Genomic DNA, 20,252 nt, shown 5'->3' with positions numbered 1-20,252 from the left:
GACGACCCCATTGCTTGGACCTTTTTATATACAGCACGGCCGCTTTCTGCAATGGATTGGCGAAGTCATCACCTTGGTTTTAACCACCTCGAATATGTCAGCCATTCAAGCCGAGACAGGCACAGGTCAAGGCGTTGATACTGTCCAAGCCTCGGCGTGCACAACCAACCTAGTGGCAATAAGATTGTTGAAAAATGACGCAAAGCAGGTTTTTGCAAATAATCTAGAAGAGATATGCAAATCTTGGGTAAAGTTGTTGATAGAAACAACTTTGCCGCCCGACATTTCGCATACTGACCCTCGAATTGCCACTGCCATGCAACAATTAGATGGAGTCATAGCCAGAACGGAGCGGGCTGAGTCCCGTCTCGGTTCCGTTCTATTAGCAAGACTCTTATTGTCTCTGCAGGAAAGAATACGGCGTCTCCGTCAGGAAGGCACATATTTCGCTAAAAGAAAATGCAGTAGCATAGTCATTGACAGCTATGCCAGCGCACGAAATTTACCTTTAGACAAAACGTTTCGATCTCGAACCCTCTATCGCATCAGAATGACTAAAAGGTGGAGCGATCTCGCTGGAAAGTATCCATTACTTCTTGCCACGCTATCAGATGAAGCTGAGGGAATCATGTCAGTGTGACTTTCCATTACGTTATGCTGCGTATTAACGCCTCAATAGTGGAAATTTGAATGTGTCTAATCAGGTTCTGCGCGATCTTGCGGCCCGGTTGCAAACTCTATACCCTCCCGGATTGACAGCGATTGCAGACTACATGGACAAATTCAAGAAAGAAATGAGTGCGGTTCTCGTAGACGAGCCACGCGAACATACAGCCACAGACGATATACTGGAGAAAGAGCGGCTAGACAAGGAGAGACGAGCTAGGGAGCTACAGAGACAGGGGTATCTAAGAAAGTTAAGGGAGATGCTACAATAGTATGCCCGATAAACTGATTGTGCATTGTGCAAGCAGTAAGGGTAGGGGTAGGGGTAGCAGCTCGTAGTGGTAGTAGTACTGGTAGCTCAGTAGCTAGTGTGCTATAAAAGCAGCCTAAAATTCAGAGTTTTGCTCCTAACACCACCTCTTCCCCTTCTCTACCTCTTCCCCTTCTTACCACTACCTTTTCCCCTTCTTACCACTACCTTTTCCCCTTCTTACCACTACCTCTTCCCCTTGGAATAAATGACCCTCTTTTGTATAAGGAAAATAATGGGGCCTTTTGGGAGGGTACGTGGCGGTGCGCTGGCTCCGCTTTTCCTCCCTCCAGCTCCGTCGTCCGTCTTGTGCTTTCATCGAGTCTGACTTCAAGTCTCTCTAGGTGTCTTCAGCTGGTCGATCTGGTTTCGAAACGCCACTTCTTCGGCAACGAGTTGATTGATCGCAGACCTGTGCTTCCCCTCCACTGCTGCCATGGACTCCACTTTGCTCGCCTTTTCCTCGTCGAGTTGGGCCATTTGCAGGGTTAGCTGCTCCACCAAAGGCAGCTCTTGTTCGTTTGCCGCCAAGTCTTCGGGTCGCGAAGAGGCGTGATGATTAGGGAATGCGCCATCTCGCTCAACAGTGGCTGGTCGCTCTTTCTCGCCGGGACACAGGAGATCGAGCCGGATCTGGTCGCCAAGATGATCTCGCCTTTATTCCAGCACGACTATTCGCCTTGTCGGTTTTGCTCCTCGGCCTTGAGAGCCTCTAGACGAAGCGTCTGCTCGATTTCTGTTTGTTGTAGACCGCTGAGCCTTTGCAGCGCCTCCTGCTCTTCACCCCTGAATGTTTGAATTCTCCTTTCTGGGAGCGCCATGTCGCTTTTCAGCTGCTCGATCGCTTTTAGCTGCTCGACGTGTGCAGAAAGCTGTCGTTCTGTTGCCGCCAGCCGCTCCAGCCTCGCTTCTTGCGCTTCCATCCTTCTGTGCGCGCTTGTTCGCCGCTCTGCGACGTTCAGTGCTCGCTGGGGCATAGAAAATTGTCAGGCAAGGACACCAAAGATTGATTCATGAGTTCGGCCTGACTTTGCACCTCCCGAACCCATTACTGGACGGCGATGGGAGAGGAGTTTATATATGCAGCCCGCGCGGTTTTGCGAACACAACCATGCCAACTATTATATGGTTAGTAAATGCATAAGTATCGTCTAGAACCTTCGTCAGTCGGTCTTATCTACACAACCATGCTAAGCCTAGCTTTTCTGGATACATGCCACTAGAGTTGTGCATACGCAGTCTGGTAACGTAGCCTTCTATTCCGGTTCAGCGTCCACTAACTAATGAAGAAAAGTTCCAGGGTTAGGCCATGTGGCTCGCTAAAAGGGATTTTTTTTACCAGTCCGCCGGACGTTTAAAAATGCTGGTGTCAAGCGACTGGCACATCGCTTTGCTAAAAGGGTCTAGTGGAAGGAAGAGCTGGATAGATTTCACCGACCGTGGCGGTGAAATGCAGCGTTCCCGGGCATGAGGTGCCCAGGTGGATTCTGTAGGGACGTTTAGCATTTGCGCCAGCCAAAGACGTGTGCCAGTTCAAAGGTCTTGTCCTGTAAGGATCTCGCGTCCGGGAGGCGCTTCGTAACGGTTCTTGAAGGATATGAATAAGTAACTAAGTTGGTATTTACTAGATTCTGGATAAATACAAGACGTAGCGCAAGGAAGCAAGAGAATGAGAAAGCGTAGCTTCCCAATGCGCGAAAGGAACAAAGGTATCACATGGTCACGTGATACCGCGGCCGCTTCAACCTGGGATCGTGACAACCAGCGTAGACACCCACCAGCGTAGACATCCACTAGCGTAGACTCACTCCACGGCCAGCCTCCTGCGTTGATAGCCGTGGCAGGACAGCCCAGCTCATGGATGTCCGCCTGTGTATGTCCACGGCAAGTGGCTGACCAGGGAACGCGCGGCTTACCCTTTGCTGATGAGCAGCCATCAAAGAGGACAGCGCCTGGTGAGGACATCCTCACTCAGAGCCTGTTCCTACAAGTCCCTCCCCCACCGTGGACATCCAACAACGCGGACATCCACCAGCGGATGGCACGCTAACCAAAATTTTGTGCTGGCACCTATTCGGGCCAGCACTGGTGGCCTATGCTCTCCCAGGTGCTAATACTTTGGACCCATCACCCACTACAACCCACCCCAGAGTTGCCAGAACACCCCAAGTCCCAGCGTTGTTCCGTGCTGTCATGCACTGCATGGTACACACTGGCTGGCACCATGCGCTCCTAGCATCAGTCAAACAGCACTGTATTGATCCTAGCCCTACATATAAAAGACCTGGCACACAAGACTCCTAGCACCCAGTGGACATCCTCGCAGGCGGAGCTTTCTTAATGAATTCGACTGCGTTTTCGCGGTCGCCATGTCCCTTCTCTTTCCTTCCGTGTTCCATCGACTGTCACTCGCACGAAGCAATTCTGCGGACGGAGCATTTGATTCTTGCTATCAAAACTTCCCATCCCGTTCCGCATAGACTTGGCCGCCAGCCGTTGGACGGCCGACGACTCTGCGGGATCTACCACAACACTCCCTGTCTACTACAAGCTTGAATTCTATGCATACTGCTTCTGGTCCTGGAGAGGAGATCTATAGCTGTTAGACTATATACATCTAGATTGCGGCGGATGTGAACGTACTTGCGAAGTGAATTCTTCCTTGGGCATTTCTTCAGGTAAGCGCTCCTGATTTTGACCGGATGACGGGCGGCCATAGAATGCCGCGAGTGAACGCTTGCAGTGTCTAAAGTATTACAATAGGAACCAAAAGCTTCCCTCACAGCTTATTCCAAGCCAACTTCTCGAATTCGTTGCCCACCCATGTATCCAGGCACCACTGTTGCAGCCAAACCTTCGTTGGTTGCAGTCCCGGGTAGGGAGTTGTGCAAACGCTGGTGGTGGGGAAGATAGGCTTCTCTCCACTGACGCTCGCCGCTCTATTTCTGTTGACCGTCCCGCGTCTGGATCGAGTCTGGCTTGAAGACGCGCTGAATCTGTCTTCAGCTGGTCGATACGGTTTCATAATTTTGCCTCTTCGGCAACCAGTTGATCAACAGTAAACTTGTGCTGGCCATCCACTTCCGCTATAGACGCTACCTTGCTCGACTTCTTGTTGTCGAGTTGGGCAATCTGCATGGTGAGGTGCTCCACCGCGGCCTGCAATCTTTTCTCTTCTGCCGTGAAATTTTCGACAAGCGATACCCGGTCTGGGAATTCCCCGTCGCGCTCAACTGTCGCTATGTGCTCTTTCTCACCAGGACGCGGTTTGACGTTCTGGTAGGTTCCTTTGCTCCATGGCATAGGAATCCTGCCTGGTGCACATCATGGAGGGAGATTCACAGTGGCCGAAACTCCCAACTTAAAAAGCAACCAAACCACGAGGACGTATGAGAGTACGAGGTTGCAGCTAACTTAGAGGTGCATGCCTACAGTCATACGAGGGCGTTGAAGGCAGGAGGCGAGCATTAAGCCTTCGTATGGAGCAATAAGAGGGCGTATAAAATAGGAGGTGTGCATCCATACGACAGCGTAGGGAAATACGCCCACCAGCCTGGAAAGGGACTGGTTGAGCTGGGCACAACGATGTGCCCGTGGAGGGGAGCGGGTGTTCGACCAGCAGCAGGGGGGTGGGCGTATTTCCAAACGCCCTCTTATGAAGGCAAAACTCCTATTTTCATATGCCCTCTAGAACTTATCATAGGCCAGCTAACCCCCGTCCACCTTAGAGTCTCTAGGCGCACGTACCGACTGGTGAAAATGACCCTCGTGCTCTACTGCACCCCTGGTGAAAATGACCCCTCGTGCTCTACTGCATCTACTGACTGGTGAAAATAACCCCTCGTGCTCTACTGCATCTACTGACTGGTGAAAGTGACCCCCCTACACTTTACTGCACCTACTGACTGGTGAAAGTGAACCCCCTACACTGCACCTACTGACTGGTGAAAGTGACCCCCCTACACTGCACCTACTGACTACGCTGATTCCCACCTTGAGACTGTAATAGGACAGCCTGTTCCCTACGATAGATTCAATCACCAGAGCAGCCACAGGCGCCTGCGAATCAATAATCAATTATAGACACTTTCTAGCGTTCAATCGGTCAACTTCGGAGAAATTCCCAAGAACCATTATCGGTGTTGAGTTGACGCGACTATATTTTCGGTGATTTCTGCGGGAAGCTCTCGTTGGACAGCTGTCTCATCTTCTGGTTCGCGCACTAGAATATCGCTATGATTGGACGATGATCATTTGCACTTGTCGTGTCCACTAGAACCAATCATATCCGTCACCGCTATTCATGATTCATTGTCAGCTGGAAAGCTGTCAGCCAGCCAATCGGCAAGCTGCCGTTGTATCCATGACGCTGAAAAGGCGTGCAAAATATGGAAACATAATTTTGGATTTAGGTACTAGTATCCTCACCCTGGCCCCAATTATCACCACTACGTACACCCCAGTCGTTCTGCTCCAGTAAAGATCGGGAGAAATGGCTCACCCCGGGTGACCCTGGAGATGAAAGCAAACCAATTCCTAAAAATTGGATCCAAAATACCATCATCAGAGAATGGAGTCAACCACTGACAATATAAAGCTTCACTGGAGCGATGACAAGCAAAGAACAAGCAAAAACTGAGCTTACATTCAGCTCATCGCCCGATGATGCCGAAGCGCGACAGAACGAGAGAAAATTTCGCCAAGGCTACGTATCGCGTGATGAGACGATGCGATCAATTAAGCCGCCGTTACGGGGCCGACTTTTATGTCTTAGTGCGCCGACAACATCGGCACTATGACTACTGCTCAACGAACGACAATTGCTTTCCAACTCGTATTGACATGGTAAGTTCTGTCAATGGGAATTCCGTGTAAGAAAATATTAAACCGAATGTGTAGGATAAGACATATCCTCTGCCAATTAGGCGAACACCAAAAGATTTCAAGGAAGATTGAACATCACCAATGCAAGCCGATGTGACTGGTTAGGGTTGCTTGCTTGCCCTCTAGTGTGTGCAGCTGAGGTAGGACTTGCTGAAAGGAGTGGAGATCCCACTACGCGTGCAGCTGGTTGGTGGGCGGCCCCGGGTCAGCAATAGTGGCTCTTCATGTGAATTTAGTATCAATAAATATTTTGCAAGCGTCATTTTACCTGAGACCGGCCAAGATAGCTACATTTAGATACATGACGAGCATACAGGTACAGGTATGAATTCGATTTTTCTCCAACACCCTATAAACTGTTCATTTATGCAGCAGGATATTTTCAACTTGCGGCTCAGTCCAGTATGAAAGACAGCTTCATCTGCTCCTCGCTCATGCTGTCGGAACTTTGCTGGTGCACTGGGCAGCTTGGTATGGTGGGCAAACCTGATTGCTGCGCCATAGAATTCACGCTGCACGTCGTATCAATGCTAGACAAAAAGCTTCCGGGCGACGCTCGTGGCGATGTTATTTCGATGACTTGATGTTGAATGACATCAGTTTTGCATGGTAATGCCTTGCCTTCATAAGCTTCGTAGCCGGGAGACTCAAATGAGTAGGAGAGCGGCGGAGATGGGCCAGACCAAGAGGTTGGCGGGTGATGTTGCGCCCTGTGAGATGGCGCCGTGTCCAGTAGCGACAATGCCTGTAGCATGCCTCCCCTTGTGCCGGTTCGGCAGCAATACCCCTCCCTAACGAGATTCTTCTTTCGGTGGCGGGCGAGTTGTATGCGGAGCCTATGCCTTGCATACCACCAATTTTTGACAGAGTTATCGCTGCGACCATGTAGCTTGCGTGCAATCTTGGTCCATCGTTTGCCGATCTCCGAAACGAGATGCTCGATTTGAGCCCCTTCTTCAGGTGTAATAGGCTTGTGGTTCAAGGACGGCTCCAGGTTCTGGCGGTAGCGCTCGCGGCATTGCTTTGCTGTTCTTGAACCTAATTTCTGAGCAATTTCGACCCAGTCGTGGGGCTTTTGGGATTGAACGAGGTCTAGGAGGCACGCATCCTCAGAATTGGACCACGGCTTGCGTTGGTAGGTCATTGTAGATTCGGCGGCGGTAGGAATGATGGATGTTGGTTAACAAGAGGTGAGAAAAGCCGCGACTTCATTTTGGCGAGAAAGAAAGTATCACATCAAAAGTTCAGTAAGGAGATGCAAAAAGAAGACCTGAAATGTTCTATGAGGAGTGGGACTGCAAGTGTTGGTAGACACAGTGATCGAGATGTCGAGCTGAAAGCGTGTCCCACCTTGTTCCACCACGGAACTCCTAGAACAACCGTTGACTGTCAGACATCGTCTAAACCATTGTCTCGGCTGCTGCTGTTCCTGGCAAGGCCATCAGGCGCTGTTAGCGTCGTCCATCAATCTAGCCGAGAATATTCGAAAAGGCTGTCAAATCCCACCGTCGGCAGGGGAGATCTGCTTGTGCTTGGGAGAGAGAATCAGGGATAAGCGGTGTCACTGCAGACAAGGACAGATGAGTATATCGCATTCCTCGAAACAACGGAGGGCCAAGGTTCTGCAGCGGCTGCATTTGATGACCATGTTTTCGCCACGCTGCAGAGCGCAGCAGCAGGGGCGCTGGGTGGCATCGCCCGGGGCGGTACTAGGACAGGACGATTGGAAAAACCTTACCAAGGCTGGGTGGGGGAGTGAAACCAGCGCGTTTGCACTTTGGGGTTCTGAATACAGGTCACTGCATGCTTCGAGGGCCAAAGTGCCCTCGTGATTAAACCAAAACATCCTTCAGCATGCATTCTCAGGAGCTGCCTAGGGTTGAACGGGGTTGTCGATTAAAAGAATTGGCTGGCGGCATTGCTACTTTCGCAGACCCCAGTATACTTTGAGCTGCTGGCGTTTTTTTGCGTACGGGACGTTTGTGTTCAGTTGCAAGCGTTCAAGAATGTCATCGATGTTTCCTATAGACGCCGACAATCAGGAACTTGATCGTAGTCGTGACTGACCTTTCGCTCTCTGCCATCTTCTGTAATCTGTGTGGTGCTCACCTTGAAGGTCCTGTAGGCCAGCATAAGTCTTGGGAAGAGTACGAATGGGCAAGTTGTCGATCCCTCGCAATTTAACGATTGTGCTCGTGCAGCAGCTTGATAGCTTGTTTGCCAGACGCGCAGCGCTGTTAAAGTGCCCCGCCCGCATCTCCAGCTGAACGTCATGGATCCTGTCACGCAGCTCCTCATAGAGGTTCTTCAGCCTCTCTTGGACTTCCCTCGTTGTGTTGTCGCTCGCGACGGCAGCAGCATTCTTCATTGCTTCGGCGAGGCTGATTTCTAAAGTTCGCGGCAGGTTCTGGAAAGAAGTGTTCGTGTGTTCGATGATGTCCCGCATCTCATGCATTTTGCCATCAAGCACCTCGCGAGATGGTGCACGGGTAAGGCTAGTCTGAGTGATGATGACCTCGCACACCTCACTAAGTTGATCCCCGAAACCGCCTACAACGCTCGCGACAGCCTCATTTAGAGTCTTTATACCCTTGCCCAATTCGCGCGCCACTCCACCAACGGCATCAAGAAGGCTGTCTTGTAGTGTGGTGATTCCCGCACCGAGTTCCTGTCGAGCTGTGGTTATTGCGTGCTTTATGCCGGTTTGCGCGTCGCTGATTCTGTCCCGTAAATGCAGCTGCGATTCCTCTACAGCCTGTTTGCACGCTGTGATTCCGTCTTTGATCGTCTGAAAGCCGTGACGGCATGCGCCAACATCAGTGGCAACGGCATTGAGGACGTTTCGCGACTGAGTGATGCCATCATTTAGTGCGTCAATATCACAGTGCGTAATGAGGTTCTTCTCTGCCTGCTGAATGCGATCGTGCAACGCAGCCGCGGTGGCTGCATTTTGATCGAAGCGCTCCGTCATTTCGGCCTTCAGAATCCCAATTTCGCGTCGCATACTAATAATGACATCAGAAATATGCGCGAGGTCGGGGTGCTGCGCGCTCTAGTGTTAATGCTACTGTTGACCCCTGATCGCGCGAGTTGGACAGCTTACTATGTCACTCATGATGCTCCAGTCGTAGATGCTAAGAACGGTGTGTACATATGAGGAGGATATACACTTCATGTAGATGATCTTTGCGAAAAGTCCAACTTACCGTGCCAGTACGCGAATGGTGTTGCGGACGCCGATGGACTACCTCCGCCCCAACATGTTGCAGCTATTGGGTTCGCTGCACATACACTTGCCAGTCTATTCGTCAATCCGGACTCCAGATTGGTCAAATTACCGAACGATGGTGGACTACTGACGCACGATGGCGAACAGGGCGAGGCATCACGCATGCAGGATGAATGTACCCCGCACTTCGTCCAGCTTCTTGTGTTGTGTAGGGCTCCTTTTCGGTGAGACATGGAGTACCAGACGGCCGAAGGTGTGACAGCACGTGCTTTTCACTTGCAGCTGCCATGGCATGCCCCGGCGCGACGACCAGCACTCGACGCGGTGCGGCATACCTCGCAGAAACGACTTCTGCGATCTGTGTACAAGGCCATCTCCAGGCTACATCTTCCATGCCCAACCTTGGTACTCTCCGAACCCAAAAGATATGATGGAACGAACGGCTCCATGTACTCCGGATATTGCCTGCGCTGAAGCAATCGCTTTCCTGCATCTTTTACACGCCGTTCCGACCGAGCCGTCAATCAACCCACGGCAACAGCAAGCACGCACCAACCCTTCAGCATACTCTCTGCCTTTCGACAGAGAACGCGATTTAGTGAATACTCTTGCATTCCTCTCAAATATTGGCGAGGACCCAAATCATGTGCCAGCGCTGTGCATGCACGAGAAGCCGGGGACGGATGGATCAGAGGTGTTCATCGCCGTCAATCAAGCCCGCCATGGCGATGGCCTCCCCACGCTGAAAGACATCAAAGATGGCTTCGAGAGCATTTTTCATTCGCTATCCAGAGTTTTGCAGAGTGAGCAGGCGTCATCCTCAAGCCGCTGGTAATTGCCATCTAACTGCGAAATAGCTCCCGACGCTGAGGAGGCAGTCTTCAGGAACATTGCAACAATGTGCTCGCTCCGCATCCGCGAAAGGATGCGCTATGCACCGCATAAGCGAAATAAATCCAAACAGACGCTTAGGCAATTGCTAGAACACACCTCGGCACTACTGGCCAGTAAATATCCCGAGTTTCGTCACCAAGCAAAAGCAGTGATCAAGAATATCGACATGTGGCTTAAGCACCAAACCGAACGACGCCTCTGCGACCTTGTTGAAACTGTTGTCCAGCTTTCTCGCAACAGTAGCTTATCGCAAATGCTTTCGTCAATCCCAAATACCCTTATGGGCCCGAGCGAGCGAAGGAATTTGCTCAAGATAATCCGCAGAGTGGCTCGGTACCGTGACGCCGCACGATATCTGTATCGCATTGCCAAAAAATATCCCGTCATTCGCAGCATGAAAGTTGTTATGGTCAGCTTGCCTCGGAATGCATTTCGCCCCCTATCTGTTGACCATCAGCCGGACTTTTTTGTTACGTGTGCGAGATTGCAAATTGCGCATGGGAGCCAGACCAATGTTGCACAAGTGGCACGTTTGCTTAATCGAGACGGACAAACAGCGGAGGAGTCATTCTCTCACCAGTGTTCCAAGACTGTACGGGAGGGGAAAATACACGCGGAGATACAGCTCATCTATTACCTGGAAACACATCGGCCTAAGCCAGCCCCCAGAGTCGTGGCATCAAGCAAAATGGCGTGCTTCCTCTGCAATATATTCTTGTGTCAAGCCGCGAAGGTGTACACGAAGCGATGTCACGGAAGACTGTATCCTGCCTGGAAGTTACCTGTGTTCCCCCCGCGGTGCGGGTTGGAGCGCCTCTTCGTGCAAAGTTTAGAAGCTTATATCCGCAATAGTGCAGCTACACTGCTGTTGAGGCAGCGAAGAACTCTCTTTCCGCAGCCAAGTGAAAGCACACTATGGACGATGGATGTTTCTGCGACTACATTGGGCACGCTTCTCGAGCCAAGGGGCGTGATGGAAGAGCCACCGAGGCTGAAGCCTAGCGCTTATACCAGCCAAGAACCGCCGACCATACAAGCAGCGATTGGTTCAGAGCTTGAGCCCACGCCGGTAGAACGAACAGAATCAAGCATCGGCGTCGCGCCCTTGTTGACAAATTGGATCTACTTACAGTATGTCAGGCACCCCCCCCCCACTCGATGCCTCCACTACTACACTTTGCAGGCAGGACTGCTCCTCGTTCAGCTTGAATACACGGTAGGCATGGACGGAGCGTGAGATTAGAACTATTATGTATTCTGGAATGGCTTAGGCGAGAGGATGCAGCTGCCGCAAGGATAATAAAAGATGTGCATTGTTGATGTAGAGTCTCTAGATGACGGAATGCCTATTCCGATTTCAATTTGGAGGGCTCTATGTATCGATCGCCACGGGCAGGAGCTTGGTTAGATTGGAAATTAAGAGCTAAAGCTGGAGGCAAATCACAAAATAGTTCGCAGGATCTCTGTTACTTCTTTTCTCACTCTCTCCCGCTCTTTGCTTGTTCTTTTGTCCCCAGCCGTAGGTTGGTTCTGCAATTCGTTTTCTTGCCGGGCAAGCTGCGCAAAGATCAAACTAAATAGCTAAAGCTGATTCTCTGCCTCGCGGGCCCCTTTATCGAAATCTTTCGTGTGTCGATGATTTCGTTAACGCGTAGATAATATATCTAGCCTCTCCTTGCGGTATGTGTTCTCTGTTTGAAGTCTTTCTCGTGTTGTAAGACTTATAAAACGCGCCCGCTGGCTGTCGTCTGGTGTGGCCCTTACCACCCCTTTAGGTACGCAAATCATAGATTTTACTATGGGTTCTTGATCTATTAACTTGACTGGTGCACATTGCCCTTTTTTTAGTATATTAAAATGAAGTAGGGCAGGGGTATTTTAAGGGTATGAATAGGAGTTGATTCTTGCGCTTAATACCTATAGAAACTGCCGCGAGTGGTAGAAATGTTCTTTCACGCCTTTTTAGCATGTTTTGAATGCCCTAATAACGCATGATAAGTATATAGAAGCTGGTTCTGCCGCCTAAGATGCAGAGGGTCCCACGAAGTGGTAAGAGCTTAAACCTCCACGACACTCCATTTTTGTCAGATTTCTGTTATTATGATACCTTATGGACTCGTTTTGGCAGTTAGACAGATGCTTTTAGGCAAGTAATGGATATAGTAGTGTAATTTCGAAGGCCTTTACTAATTCCAAGAGTTTTTGTATATCGTACACATTCATTAGCAGATGTCGATAAGGCGACTTTCTAATGACAGAAGTATGTAGCTTCTGGTAAGGACATATGTTAGTTAGCTAACACTAGCTTAAGATTAAGGAGCATTTAAACGCTTAATTGTATATGTAAAAGCTACTAAGATAAGGGAAGATACTTCTCTAAGCGCTATTTGGTGACTCCACGATAAGTAGCCCCTTCTAATATTTGAGGTTATCTAAGAAAGTAGTTAGTTAAGTCTATTTACTGCCTGATTACGCCTTCGATATAATGATGGTAATATGTAGGTAAACTATGGCTACTATCGTTAATTAGTATCCAAAATAGCTTTATCCCTTACCAGGCTACGTGTTATATTGGTGAATGGATCGTCGCTGCTAGTTTCTGACTATAGAAGTACTATCTCCTGGCCGTCTCCTGCCAAGGCAAATGTTAATAACTGAATGTTGTTCTACTTCTAGAATTAACATTTCTTTATGCTAGAATCTACTTCTCGCTATAGTCGCTGACCGACTGGTGCGTAATGTTCTACCAGGTTTAGTAGTAGAGCATCCGCGAAAGGATTAGATCTAACGGAGATATAGTGAGCTCTGGGAAGCAAACTACTTATGGAACTATCACACAACGGGATGATTAGCTTAGACTCTATGGAAGATTAAGATAGTTTTAAAAGCTCCTGGCCGCTAAGTAATAAGATTATGTCTCTAGTTAGGTGGCCTCTTAGCACGGCCAAGCTTATGATATACTAGCGCACCACCCCGCCAAAAGTTCAGTATATCGCTTATAACGCCGCTCTATATAACTTTATATGCAGCTATAGGCTTTGTGCGATATGCGAATCACAAATTCGGTATTAGGCTAGGCGCCTACTATAGTCTTATATGAAACCCTGCATAAGAGCTATTACTCTGCTAGTAATAGCCTGTGTACGTCGTGCGTAGCTGTCTCGTACGCGTTATGACGTTAGAATATTAATACTAAACCCCCTACTATAGAGCTCTTCCTTAGCTTTAGTATATTAGGTAACTTTATACTTAGGCTATTATATACATGATAAAAGAAACAATATTACCTAGAGTATTCCGAGGCTCGAAAATTCCTATGCTCTACCCTGGATAGAGAACCCTCGTAATTAATAAAAAAACATACTGAGAATTAATGCTAAAGAAATGTAGGCTAGTAACTATTGGTAGTAGAGGCTACGATGTGGTTGGGGCGCTTGGCTGGTCGCTTTCCCCTTTAGTGGCTTGCGTGCTCTGTGTACCACTGTCGCGTAGTAGGTTACTACGATCTTCTGCCCTCGATAATTCTGTAGTAATGCTATAGTATAGTATTAATAGTATTTGGCTAGATAAGGTATTTCTATAAGAGATCTCTAAATACTCTAAGGATTATTTTTAGAATAGCCTTGAATGTTGTAAGATTTATTTTTAGATATTAGAATACTTAAAAATCTCGACTTATTCTTAGAATAGCCTTCGAACGTTCTAAGAAACATTTCTTAATCTCAGAACACTCAGAAAGTCGGCTTCTTTTAGAACAGCCTTCAAACGTTCCCAGATACATAGAGCTAGCCACTGAGACGTGGACTTCACCCGCGCTACTATAGGTATCACGCTTTCTAGCCCCACTCTTTCTCCCTCTCACGTCGCTACGTGGTCCTACCTATGATAGCGATTTTCTCTTTTACGTTAGCGTGCGTTATCGCGGCAACGATATGCCCACGATCTTAGACTGCCTTTTCCAGGTCTAACGTCGAACTCTTGGTCGACCTAAAATATAGTCAGGACTTGTGTGTTCTATAAAACTATAAATATCTCTAGACGTCTGAAATATCTTATACTTGAGCCGCTTTAGACTACCGTGGATAGCTAGCTGGACATTTTACTATGGCTGCTACCCCTGTTGGATAGTAACCTATGTGGACAACTACTAGCAATAGCGCATATAGTATCCCAGCACGTGCTTTATCCTACCACGCAGCGTATCCTAGTATATGGCGTATCCTAGTACACGGTGTAGCCTAGTACATCGCATACGCTAGTACATGGTATATGCCAGCGCATAAGTTCTAGCCCTTGTCTTATGCTAGACTATAAATACTAGAATACAAAACATATTAGCTCACGAATACTAGGCCAAGCTCTATTGTAGAATATATTATGTTCTCGTATGCTATTCGTAGTAGTATATAAGATATATTAGCTTACGAATACCAGGTTGGGTTCTATCCTAGAGTCTAATGTTAATTCTGCTGTCGCTGTTTTCGTGGTCTATCTCCTATTACCTCTCTATCCTTTATAGTAGCCCACTATGGGATTAAATAAATAGTCCTACTCTTATTATCTATTACTCGCCTAAAGTAGTTCTATAGATAAAGTATTTAATTCTTACTACTAAAAATACCTAGCCTATTTCGCATATACTTTGCTGTTGCCCGCTATACCGTAGAGGGTTTAGCTGGGTCTACCTATAACTCGTGCTACGTCCTCTACTCCCTGTCTAGTAATAACTTGAACACAATGGACACCTTTTCTGTCCTAGTTGGCAAATTCTATTACTTATTAGTTAAGCCATGAGTTCCATGTAACGAGTTTCTTACCTGTCCGCTGTCCTGCCGTGTAGCCTCTAACTTATCTACTGGCTCCTTATCTACTGGCTCCTTATCCACTGGCTTCTTATCTACTGGCTCCTCATCTACTGGCTTACTAACGAAAGAAGATGCTATGGATTGTTGTTGAACGCTTACTGTCTTTGTTATGGCTAATACTATTGAAACCTTATTATCTGAGTGTAAAGCTTGCCACACCATATATTCTAGAGTAAGCCTATTATGATACCCGCTTATAGCTAGACTCTCTTTAATTTCTTCGCTATTATACCTTGCTACGTTAGGTACCTCTCTGGCTATCCTCAACAGTGATAACGGTTGCTAAACCCTACCGTCCACTAAAATATACTACTTACTAGGGCCTTGCTCCGCTGTTTTATTTAGCCTAACTTAGAGCCTTTCTAGTATTGCCTCTAGCTGCTAAATTTTATTTTGTAGTGCTAACTCTTTGGCTACGAGCTCCTTAATAGTAGCTCTATGCTGAGTTTCTACCGCTACTATAGACGTAACCTGGCTCTGCCTATCGTCATCGAGTTAGGCGGCTTATAGTATAAGATCAGCCACTAGAGCTCGCAGCCTCTCCTCTTCTACCAATAACTGTTCTACCTGGGAAGTCCCTTCCTACTACGAAGACCTATTACGGTCAGGCAACGGTATATCGCTTTCCTGGCTAGCAGCGCCAGCTTGCCAGTTCTCGCTAGTACCTAGCAGATCTAGGCATATCTCTTCCCTAGTATTAGCGTCTCTCTACTCTATTTAGGCCATTTTACTTTATCTCTCTTATTTGTCTACCTAGAGGGTCTTTAGCCTTAGTACTTACTTAGCTTCTTCTTATTATAGCCTAATAAGCCTAACTAGTAAGTCTTACTCCTTATCTCTTAGTATTAGCACTCTCGTATTTTGCGTAGTAATCTTATTTTATAGCTACTTAGACTTTACTATAAGTTACTACTCTTTTATTATGAGCTTAGCTAGTCTTACTTCTCGCTTATCGATTCTACTTCGTAAGGCTTATTTATGTATTTTGCCTCCTGGTATTTATGCTAGTCTTTATCCTCGTGTAGATACTAGCGCTAGATTCTACCCTGGTGTCTTAATGTAATTAAAGTTATATATGCTCTCTATCGTATTAAGACTAGTAATAGGAATATTAATATCCTAGCTAAAATAACTAAAGTAAATAGAGTACTAAATAAAAAATAAGGTTAACTCTAAACTATACTTATCTATTAACTTATAGAACTTATTAAGAAATATATTAGGTTTATCTTAAGTATAATATACTACGTAAGATATCCTATATCATAGTAGTAGTTCTATAATATTATCTACATTATCTTCTTTAGTAGAAGTTTATGTAGATATTAATTATGCTATGGAGAGTATCCGCGTAACTAATTATATACTAGTAGACATATTATCAAACTCGAATTTATTTGCCTTTCGGGTGGTTATTAATAGTCTACGTGCGATAGCTTCATCTAGGCTACGTTATACGAGAGAGTTAATCTTATCTATGTTAAACCTAAGCTTCTATACTAGGTAAGTAAATCGAAATACTACTACCTTATTAGTATATCTTATCTCCATAATCATAAGTTTTTATTAGTGTAATATTAGTATACTCTAGTACTTACGAAGTACGTAAAGCTATAGTTATTAGTAAGTAATATTAAAACCGTCTACTTTAGGAGTCTAGGTAGTCCTAAAGGAAGACCACGAGGTCTATATAATGCATTTACTCTTATCTATATCCTCTATTAAGAAGTTTTCCTCGAAAGAGCGTCTTATAGATATAGACTAATTAGCTTTTCGAGGAACGAGGCGTCTTATGTAGTCTGCCATAGCTTGTAGATACTTGAGATTCTTAAAGAAGGCATATAGGGAAGGTGCTAAGTAGTTGGTAGTAGTAGAATAGAGTCTTAACTAGATTCTATTTCTTACTGTCGCATTAAATCCTCCAAAAATATAGCTACTGTGCACCTAGGTATATAGTATACGTACTTCCTTTTTATAGGCACTAGGTACTTTAAGTTATATAGCGAGGATAGTATCTTCGTTAAGTTTCTCTATAGTACTCTTATCTCCATCAAAAACATAATACTAGAAATCTTTAGTATGCCTTAGAAATAAGAGAAGTTCCTATAGGTTAGATTCTAATAGTAGATATGAATATATTAGACTTACCTCGTAGCATCCTATAGAGATTATCTTATTAATCGCGCTTAATTATAATCCGTAGTAAAGAGCTAGTAAATACTAAAATATATTAAACGCTACTATAAAGTTTAAGTACTTCTATAGTTATTCTAATTATTTCTTCTTATTCTCTAATTTCGATAATACCCCTAGACGTGCCTACTATCAATACTCGAGGTATAGGTACTATTCTCTGAATATTCCCTAGTATTCTCGAATCTTATAGTAGTATACCCTATCTTCTAGCCCTTTTTTACTAGAATACTCTTTAATTAAGTCTCTCTTAGCTTTATTACTAATATCTACTATAGTATTAGTCTATATTCTATATCTTGCCCTCTACTACCTACCTATAGTAAAAAGGTCGATAACCTAGTGTGGATTTAGTAACCTAGAAACTTTCTTTAAAGCTTATACTCTATCGCCTCTATGTAAATATTTTAATTAAAACCCTTGCTAGAATAGTAGTCTTAGGTACTTAGTGCTACCATAGAGAAGCGAGTCCCTAGTTAGACTAGATACTGTTAGCGCTGTCTATAGAGTGGCCTCGTTAATAATAGCTAGTATATAATTCTATATATCTCCTAGACTAATACTTCCTTAGCCACGAAATAGCCTAACTAATCTCTCTATATTTTCTTTATTTAAGCTTTTAGAGTTAGGAAACTCGAGGCTCTAGATATCTACCTCTACTTGCCTAACGTACTTAATGGTTTTCTCTGCACTTATGCGGCAAGACATAGCTTAAATCCACCCCTAGATATTCTTTATAGAGTATAGTAGGTACGCATATACATAGAGTAGATGTAGGCGCGGAGGTAAGAGAACCTGTCTTTATGTAGCGGAAACCAGCTAGAGGCCGGAAACTGCCTCTCCTCTGAGGCTATCCATAAGGGCATAATCCGATGGTTTACCCTTTTCTGCTGTTATTTATGGACTAAAATCAACCCTGGGTTTCTATTTCTCATACTTATATAGATATAAAGAAGTATTTATCTACTATAAATATGTACTAGTACTATTAATATATATTAGTTATACAATGTATGGCGAATATGAGTGACTACTTTACCAAAAGACCCCTTATATAGATTGACCTGGAAGCTAGTCTTGCGGAGGCTACTAAGAGAACAGATAGTCTAACTAAGGCCCAAAACAGTAGGTCACTTGAAAATGGCCTCTTATCGAAATGGCCCGAAAATACTTAAGATATACCTATGCGCATTAGGGCTTATTAGCAGTCCACACAGTAGCCCGTAAAAGTTGACGCCAATTTGATGGTGTTAGTACCCCGAGCGCCGAAGACGCTATGGCAAACCTATGAGAAGCTCTTTAATCTTTAACTTAGTGACTGCGATTACTATACTATGGCAAAACAAATAAACCCAGATATTAAAGGTAACCTAGTAGTAATTATTAAGACTTTTACTAGCCTAAAGGCAGATAGTTACGTGTAGGTAATATGAGGAATCTAACATAACTATTTTATTAACGCTTAACTATTTTTAGCTATAGATAATAGCTACCTCGTTTCTTTTAATTTCATACTTATGTTATTATGCGAAATTATAGGTAACCCTCTCTTAAATAACCTATAATTAGTGTCTATCCTAGGGTAAGTAAGCTAGTATTATAGGTATATTAGTATTTTTATTTTAATTGTGATAGATCGTTGATAGACTATTATATCTTAAGTAGAAATCTCTAGAGTATTTATAACTTACCTACTTAAATATCTTAATCGATATCCTCGGTAATATTAAGCTATATATATATACCTTAAGATTACGACGTTTTCCCTATTAACGGTTTACTAGGGGGCTAAGAATATATTCAAAGCTTAATAGTAGTATACTAGTATACGAAGGCTATCTTGGAAATTATTATATACCTCGTATATGGGTAGGCAAGCGAATCTAGAAGTGTTAGCCTAGATAATCCTATATGTTTCCTACTAACCTTTGAGTTTCTTTCTACGACGTAGAGAACCTCTAAGATAGCTTTAATAACATAAGTCTGTTGCCTTACTGTCGTGCAAAGACTCATTTATTATGGTACTGACCATAATAGGAGCCTTTATTAGCAGAACTTCCCTAGCATAAGAGAAGGATCGTAGGGCTATTTACCTTGATAAATACGTGGAATAGCAGTAGATATAGATTCCCCGCGAGAGAGTAGAACAGTCACTAGCTTTATACCGGAGTACCAGGAACGTAGAAATAGTAGACAAATGCAAATAGTCGATGGTATAATGTGATACTTAAAACTAAAATTTATATTATGGCATGGCGAGAGAAGTTTTATGAGTAGTAATGCTTGTACATTATGATATCTAGAAAGCCATCTATATATGAGTCTAATTAATAAAAAATGAGTCTACTAGTTATTGGCCAAAAGCTGGTGTGCATTGAACGGAAGTGCCTTAGCATAAACGTAATCTGCTGTTGATTCTTGATATATTGCCTAACGACGAAGACCCTAGGGACATATTTAATAGTGAAATAGGACCAGATATAAAAAAAATATAAGATAAAGGAATTTGTTCTAAAATCTGGCCTGCCGCGTTAATACATTATAGCTAGAAGTCGGGGTACATAATATCTATATTACTATAACGATTCTGCCACAATAGATTATTCAACGCGTCTTATATAACACCTTTTGTAGACACTACTAAGGGGATTAGCTTTATTATAGAGTAGTAAGATAACGTACCTAAGATAACTATCCTACTCTTAGGGTAATACTCTTAGAGCTCTAACGAGACAATATCTACAAGAGGAATTTAACTAAAATATGCTATAGCTCTATCGCCGAATTTAATTTTATCTATATTGTCTAATTTAATATAGATTAATATATAGAGATTCTACATAAATAGGTAAGTATAGTAGCTACTACCTACGTTAGCTATGTATATATTCTCTATTAAGCTCGTCTTCCTTAAGCGCCTTATTTAGCAATTTCTAAGCTACGATTCCGACGTCTTAGAAAGGTTAGTACGCGTATACTATATCTATCTTAGCGATCCTTACCTCTCCTCTCTATTTACTATACGAGATAGATCCTATAGGTTAAAGTATCATAACTATTTTAATCGTGAATTAGCTTTTATAAATATAATAAGTAAGTAGTAATACTAAATCTAATAGCTAGCATAATAATATTCTTATATAAATATATTAATAGCTACTTTCTATATAGTCTACTAAATATGACTCTATGTGTGGTGGGGTAGTTATCT

The 20,252-nt window shown here is 44.7% G+C and overlaps 2 protein-coding genes across 2 annotated transcripts; both read right to left on the bottom strand.

Moving 5' to 3' along the window:
• Positions 1-1,647: 1,647 nt before the first annotated feature.
• On the bottom strand, positions 1,648-1,899 carry V2A60_008050 (uncharacterized protein; the record flags this gene model as incomplete). Its single annotated transcript, XM_083259327.1, has 1 exon — positions 1,648-1,899. The coding sequence occupies one exon, from the start codon at positions 1,897-1,899 to the stop codon at positions 1,648-1,650; it is 252 nt and encodes an 83-aa protein (XP_083115453.1).
• A 5,882-nt stretch (positions 1,900-7,781) lies between these two features.
• Positions 7,782-8,975, bottom strand: V2A60_008049 (uncharacterized protein; the record flags this gene model as incomplete). The annotated part of the gene is made up of 3 exons (XM_083259326.1): positions 7,782-7,882; positions 7,970-8,912; positions 8,964-8,975. 3 exons carry the CDS (start codon positions 8,973-8,975, stop codon positions 7,782-7,784), a joined length of 1,056 nt encoding a protein of 351 aa, XP_083115452.1.
• Positions 8,976-20,252: the final 11,277 nt, after the last annotated feature.

This window comes from Cordyceps javanica, chromosome 5 (assembly GCF_051103115.1).
Source record: "Cordyceps javanica chromosome 5, complete sequence".
Classification (NCBI taxonomy): Eukaryota; Fungi; Ascomycota; class Sordariomycetes; order Hypocreales; family Cordycipitaceae; genus Cordyceps; species Cordyceps javanica.
Note: the sequence above shows the minus strand (reverse complement) of the source record. Positions and strands in the feature narration are given on the sequence as shown.